This window comes from Melospiza melodia, unplaced genomic scaffold, assembly GCF_035770615.1.
Source record: "Melospiza melodia melodia isolate bMelMel2 unplaced genomic scaffold, bMelMel2.pri scaffold_18, whole genome shotgun sequence".
NCBI classification, from domain to species: domain Eukaryota; kingdom Metazoa; phylum Chordata; class Aves; order Passeriformes; family Passerellidae; genus Melospiza; species Melospiza melodia.
This window is the reverse complement of record NW_026948525.1, coordinates 10,122,567-10,129,166: the sequence shown is the minus strand read 5'-3', so window position 1 is coordinate 10,129,166 and position 6,600 is coordinate 10,122,567. Positions and strand designations below refer to the sequence as shown.

The window sequence follows — 6,600 nt, the reverse complement described above, 5'->3', positions numbered from 1 at the left end:
TAGGAATCCTACCCCAAGGGAAGGTGGACCGACAGTGTTTGCCCCTCAGCAAGGACAATGCCCAGCAGCAAGCGAGAGGATCACTGTGCCAGTGTGCAGGAGTCAGGGCTCTGCATCCGGGCCCAGCACTGCAAAGTTCCCGTGTTTGGGCAGACGGAGGGGCTGTCCCCGGGGCGCGCGGGGCTCGAATGTGGGGCTCGTGGGGTGAGCGGGGAACGGACACGGGGACGAACGGCCCCGGTGCTTCAGTTGCAGCAGCGGCAGCAGCAGCGGCGGCGGCAGCAGCGGCGGCAGCAGTGGCAGCAGCAGCAAACAGATACTTTCGAACACTCTTTCTCTCTTTCTTTCTCTTTTTCTTTATTTTTCACTCCCTTTCCCGCTGTCGGGCACCCTTCTCCCGCGGTCCCTTGCCCGGCGTCCCTCTCCTCTCCCCGCCTCCCTCTCCCCTGCCGGGCCGGGCCATGCCCCCGGCCCGCCCCCAGCCCCGGGCGGGGCTGCCCCGTGCCCGGCCCCGGCCGTCCCGCCGCGGTCTCGCCTCCGCCCGGCTCTGGCCGTGCTGGCGGTGGCGCTGCTGGGCGGGCATCAGTGCCTGGTGCGGAGGCGGCATCGCCGCCCTTCGGCTCCGCCTGGCCCGAGCCCGGCCCCGGACCCGACGTAGGCTCCAGTCCCGAGCCCGGCCCCGGCTCCTCCCGGGGCCTGCAGAGGACACACGCGGCGCGGCCGCTCCCGCCGCTTCCGCTGCGGCTTCCCCGGCCCGAGCTCCGCCGCTCGGCAGCGCGGCCTCCGGCCCCAAGCCGCCGGGGCCCGGGGCGGGTGGGGATGCCGGGCCCGGGGCGGGTGAGGGGCGCTCGGGGGCCGTTGCTGGTCCCGGGCCGAGCGCTGACAGCCGCGTCCCGCCCGCAGGGGAAGCGCAGGAGGCCCTGCAGGAGCGGTACCGGCTGGGATCGCTGCTGGGACGCGGCGGCTTCGGGAGCGTCTTCGCAGCCACGCGGGTCTCGGACGGCGTCCCGGTGAGCGGCGGGGCCGGCGGCGGGAGCAGGCAGAGGGGGCGGAGGAGGAGGGAGGAGGAGGAGAAGGTCGGGGCGCGACGGGACGGGCGGCGAGCTCAGCCCGCTGCTCTCCCTCGCTCGCAGGTGGCCATCAAACGCGTGCCGAGGGATCGCATCCGGCACTGGGGCGAGCTGGTGAGTGAGCGGGGCCAGCGGCAGCAGCCGGGCCGTGCCGGGCGGCGAGGAGCCGGGGCCCGGCACGGTGGGAGCCGCCGTGAGCCCTGCGGGGAGAGCGGGCGTGGGTTGAGCGGGGCATGCAGAGCATCCCGGGCTGGCTGAGGGCTCCCAGAGCCCCGGCACGGCCTCGGCCCCACTGACGGCGTCGTGCTCCTCCCGCAGCCCGACGGCACCAGCGCACCCCTGGAGATCGTGCTGCTGGCCAAGGTGTCCTGTGGCTGTGGCGGTGTCATTCAGCTCCTGGAGTGGCTTGAGCTCCCCGACAGCTTCCTGCTGGTGCTGGAGCGTCCGGAGCGGTGCCAGGAGCTCTCGGGTTTCCTGGCGGAGCGGGGGTTCCTGCCGGAGGAGGAGGCGCGGGGGCTGTTCCGCCAGGTGCTGGAGGCCGTGCGGCACTGCACCAGCTGCGGGGTCCTGCACCGGGACATCAAGCCTGAGAATGTCCTGGTCGACCTGGCCAGCGGGCAGCTGAAACTGATCGACTTTGGCTGTGGCGCCTTCCTCCAAGACACAGCCTACACCCAATTTGCAGGTGAGCCCTCGCAGGGGGTGCTCTTGGGCATCTCGTGGCCCAGCCTGGGTGCAGCACCAGGGCTTCCCCCTATTGCAGCCGGGATGGGATTGATGCTGGAGCCGAGTTGATTTGGGTGGGGTGTGAGGGCGGCCAGCTCCCAGCCCTGCTGACAGCCTTCAGCACCCACTGTGCCCTGGGCTGGGGCTGGAGCTGGGGCAGCCAGCCCAACACAAACCCCCATGGGGGCAGCAGAGAGGGAGGCCTGACCGCGTGCCCCAGATGGTTTGGTGTGCAGGCGAGGAAGGGCTGGACTGCTCCACTCCCCTTGTTCACCTTGGCTTATTAACATTTTTGGGGGCCGTGCAGGTGGGGAGGAGAGTGGGTTTTCTCCACTACTGGGTGGGTTTTTCCTTTGTGTGTCATGGTTGGGCTTTCCCAGGGATTCTGCTGCCCTCTTCCAGCACCAGTGGCTTCTTTTCCAGCCGCGAGTTTGTGCACAAGTCCCAGGTGCTGGCGAGAGGGCAGCACTCACCCCGTGTGCCTCTGGAGCAGCCCCCACATGCCCAGGGATGCTGGAGCCAGGCTCTGGGAGCAGCAGCAGCCCCCTGCTGAGCTGTGTCTGTGTTCCACAGGAACCCTGTCCTACAGCCCACCAGAGTGGATCCAGCACCAACGCTACCACGGCGAGGCAGCCACGATCTGGTCCCTGGGCCTCCTGCTGTGCCACCTGGTCATGGGGAAGCACCCGTTCAGGAGAGGCCAGGAGATCATCCGGGGGCGGATCCTCTTCCCACGATGGCTCTCTCAAGGTGGATCCTCATCTCTGGGCACGGGGGAAATACCAGTGCTGGGAGACAGCAGCAGGCTCATGGGCATCCCACTCTGGCAGCTGCTGAGGAGGTGGCATATGTCCTGCTCTCCTGCTCTCCTCCAAACAGAGCATCCATGGAGAAGTTTAGGCCCAGCTCTGGTCACACCCAGCATGACCTGGGCATGGGAACAGGAGGGCAACTTCTCCAACTGACTGGTGATTTCTGATTTCTCTCCCCAGAGTGCCAAGATGTTATTAAGAGGTGTTTGTCCATGCAACCCTTGGACAGGCCATCCTTAGAAGAGCTTTTCTGTCATCCTTGGGTGAAGGGTGTTTCCCTGCCCTAGAAGACTGAAGAAATCCACGTGCACAGTTGGATCCAGGGGCCTGGCAGGTACCAGCTCCACGCATCTCTTGGCAATCAGTGGCAAAGCAAACCAGGCTGGTTTTGTCCTGCCTGTAGCTCTGAGCAGGGGTCAGCAGAAGGGAACATGCAGCTCTTGGGCTGGAGCTGAGCTGGAGACCCAGTGTGACAAGCACTGGTGGCCACCATCCCCCCGGTTTTGTTTGTATGGTTCATGGATGGCTGGGGCCCTGGGCAGAGCCCTGACAGCCTGGTCTGACCCCAGGGAAGGGAAAGGAGCCCCTGGAGAAGCTGTTCCAAGCGGGGCTGCTGCTGGAGACACCAAGGACAACCTCAAGGATGACAATCTCTTCCTTGGCCTGGCCAGCTGAAGATGATGGACTTGGATTCTGGCACCTCTTCAAAGCCAGGCTCCAGGTCCAATTTGCAGGTGAGTCCACAGGCAGGGGCTTGCTCCCAGATTTGGGCATGGCACAGCTGGGCACCAAAGGTTCCCCCTTAGCTGGGGCAGACGCAATGAATTCTTCAGTCAGCTGCCCAGCTGCTTTTTGGCTCTGGGCAGCTGCTGAGGGCTGGATGTGCCGTGGCTGGCTGCAGGCTGGGCACATGTCCTGCCCTCCTGCTCTGCTGCCAAAGGCAGCAGGGATGGGCAGCTCTGGGCACAGCTCTGGGCACAGCCAGCATGGCCTGGGCACCGCAGGCCTTGGCACAAGGGCACAGGAGCCCTCAGCTGACGGGCGGTTTCTGCTTTCTCTCCTTGCAGCCGGGCTCTGCAGGTGCTGAGGCTGCTCTGGGCTCTGCCAGGGCTCTGCTGGGCTCAGCCCTGGGCCCAGCTGGGCTGGCTCTGCCCTCACATTGCTCTGACAGCTCTGCATCAGACGAGCCCATTGCGAGCACAGCGCCTGAGCTTTCTGCTTTGGCAGGTGAGTGAGACTCTGCTGCAGGCCCAGATATTGCAGCTGGGACACACATGCAATTGGCAAGGACCCAAACTCTCCACAGTCCCAGCTGAACACCTGGATCTGCACAGGGTGTTTTGTCTGTCCCATTCTTCCTTCTTGATTGGCTGGAATTGTGCAATTGCACTTTCTTCCTCCTCTAGAAGTGCCACGAGTGGGCCAAAGCTGGCGAGTGGGCCGTGCTGCTGAGGAAGTGCAGTCTGGAGCTGGTGGATGGAGAATTGCCCTTCTGCACTTCCAAACCAGAGTAAAAAGCCGTAAGTGGGACTTTGTGACTCTAAGAGATCCCTGACAGTTTCAAAGGGAATGTGCAGCCCATTCCCAGGCTGAGAAGGAAGGTCATCTTGTAAAGGATTTGGGCTTTGACAGAGTTTCCATTCCCAGTCCTGTTTGGAGCTGGAAGGGCACAAAGCCTTGCCTCGACCACAATTTAAAATAACAATATTGGAAACAATCCCCAAAAACTTTTTGAAAAGACTGCTGAAGTCAGTACGATGGATCCATGCCATCAGCACATTTACAAAGTAAATAACTGAGTTTTCTTTCAAAAGATCAGTTGCCTCTTAATTCAAAGTTAGAGAAGATTTTTCACTGCACTCTTGGGTTTTGTTTTTATCTTTCACATTTTATATAGTTTTTGATTACTTTTTCCTTTTTTTTCCTTTCAGTAGAAAACATGTCCTATAAAAGGAGTGTCGTTTGCTCCTGGTTCCCGTGTGGAGCAGCTCCCTTCCTGCTGGCTGAGCTGCTCAGGCAGAGCCCGGCAGCTCCTGGCCCTGCAGGGCTGAGGCTTTTCCCCGTTGCTGGGCACAGACTGATGGAGCAGCACTGCTGAACATGGGCACACAGAGGCACCAGCAGCAGCTGCCTTTGGCCACCTGAGGCTCCAAGGCCAAAACTCTGAGCAGCCAGGGCTGGAAGAGACTGGCAGGATCTGATCCCTGACTCTGGGCCAGGGCTGCACAAATGACCCCACAGCAGCAGCAGCATCAGCAGCAGCATCAGCAGCAGCAGCAGATGGAGCTGACTTTGAGCACAGCCCCTGCCCCTCTTCCCTCCCATGTGCAGCGGTGTCACAGCAGCCTGAGGCACCTGGGAGCCCCCAGTGCCAGCAGGGACTGGAGATGGCAGCCCTGGGCTCCTGGAGGCTGTGCAAGGAACAGAGCTGGGCACTCCCTGTCCATGGGGAGCTTCCAGATGGAAAAGGCTGCTGTGCCCAGGCAGCTGCAAGGGCACAGAAAGGAGGCTCTGGAGCACTGGATCTGTGCCAGTGCCACAGTCCTGGGCAGCAGCCAGCGAGCCCTGGGGGAACAGAGGGCACAGCACGAGGGACAGAACCAGGCAAGGGCAGATACTGGAGAGAGCCAGGCCTGGGATCAGGAACAGCTGCTCCATTGCACTCTTGGAGAAAGCTCTTGGCTGGTTCAAAGCGCTGAAAGGTGTGAAGGGCAGAGAGGAGGCCACAGCAAACAATGCTCCTGTTTGCACAGCCTCCCCTCTCCGTGTCCCAGAAGGAATTGCATGGACTGTGTTCTTCTCTCTGAGCCGTCTCGTTCAGCATGAGCAGCTCAGCACCAGGAGCTGAAGGAGCTGAAGCCTCAGGTCACAGGAGCTGGGCAAGAGGGAACTTTTGGAGCAAAGCAATGCTGCTAAAATAGCCCCAGCTGAATGCAGTGGATAGAATCATGGAATCACAGAATCCTTTCCGTTGGAAAAGCCCTCTGAGCTCAGCCAGTGCAGCCGCTCACCCAGCAGTGCCAAGCCCAGCACTAAACCACGTCCATGAAGTGCCAAGGCCTGGACACCAGCCCTGAGTGAGGCCTGGACAGCAGGCCCTCAGCCAAAGGTGGCCTCTGGATGAACCTTCCAAGCAAAGGTTATCTTTGTATCTGCTCCCTGATGAAATATGCATGGTGATTAGCACTGTGATAGATGTAGCCACTCCTTAGTGAAACATGTCTTGACCTTTGTGTATTTAGAAGCCAGACAAGGCCATGAAATCTGACATCTGGCCTTGTTTGGGGCTGTATGGTCAAAGTCAGCTCCCTTGGTTCCTCCTTGAGCCCTGGCCAGGCTTTGGGAGGGACCCAAGAGGAGGATGAAAGCAGATGTTGCCACACTAGCAGTGCTGTCAGTTTGTTCATTCAGCACTGTCAGAGCTGGGCCCTCTCTCAGTGGGGTTGGAGCCTCACCTGGGGCTGGAGGCACCTGCAGGAATTCCCAGTGCCCAGGAGTGGCTCTGCAGCCCTTGGCTGTGACAGCTTCCCCAGCTGCTGTGTGGGTCTGGGGGATGGTAAAGGCTGAGGGTAAATGCTGCTGGATCTTTCTTAATCACTGCAGGCAATCTTTGGTGGGGATGGTTGGGTGCATTGCTGAGCTGCTCCTTTTGTGATTCTTTGCTGCTCTGAACTGCAGGAAATGACACTGATTCCTTCAGCTGGTGTCTGTGTCCTTGGTGATGACCCTGCCCACTGGCAAAACAAAACTGGCACAGTCTGGCCAGATGCCAACAAAATGTCACTTGTTCAATGTAAATGTGAGGAATCTGTCCCATCAGAAATTCCCAGCTGGGAAGCCCTTCCCTGGAGTTCCCTGGCTCTGGAGTGGGCTGAGGTTGGAGCCCTGTGGGAGTAGTGGGGCAGTCGGGTAAAAGAAGCTGCACCCCTGGATGTCTTCAAATGCATCCAAAAATTGCATATGGAAAAGGAAACAACCTTGTGGGTTTGGGC

At 60.8% G+C, this 6,600-nt stretch overlaps 1 protein-coding gene across 1 annotated transcript; it reads left to right on the top strand.

Annotated features, from left to right (window-relative positions):
* Window positions 1–452: 452 nt before the first annotated feature.
* On the top strand, window positions 453–3,116 carry LOC134433468 (serine/threonine-protein kinase pim-1-like; the record flags this gene model as incomplete). Its single annotated transcript, XM_063182324.1, has 5 exons — window positions 453–1,010; window positions 1,134–1,184; window positions 1,389–1,755; window positions 2,370–2,546; window positions 2,789–3,116. Coding segments are annotated over 5 exons (1,260 nt in total), but the record flags the coding sequence as incomplete, so codon positions are not given.
* Window positions 3,117–6,600: the final 3,484 nt, after the last annotated feature.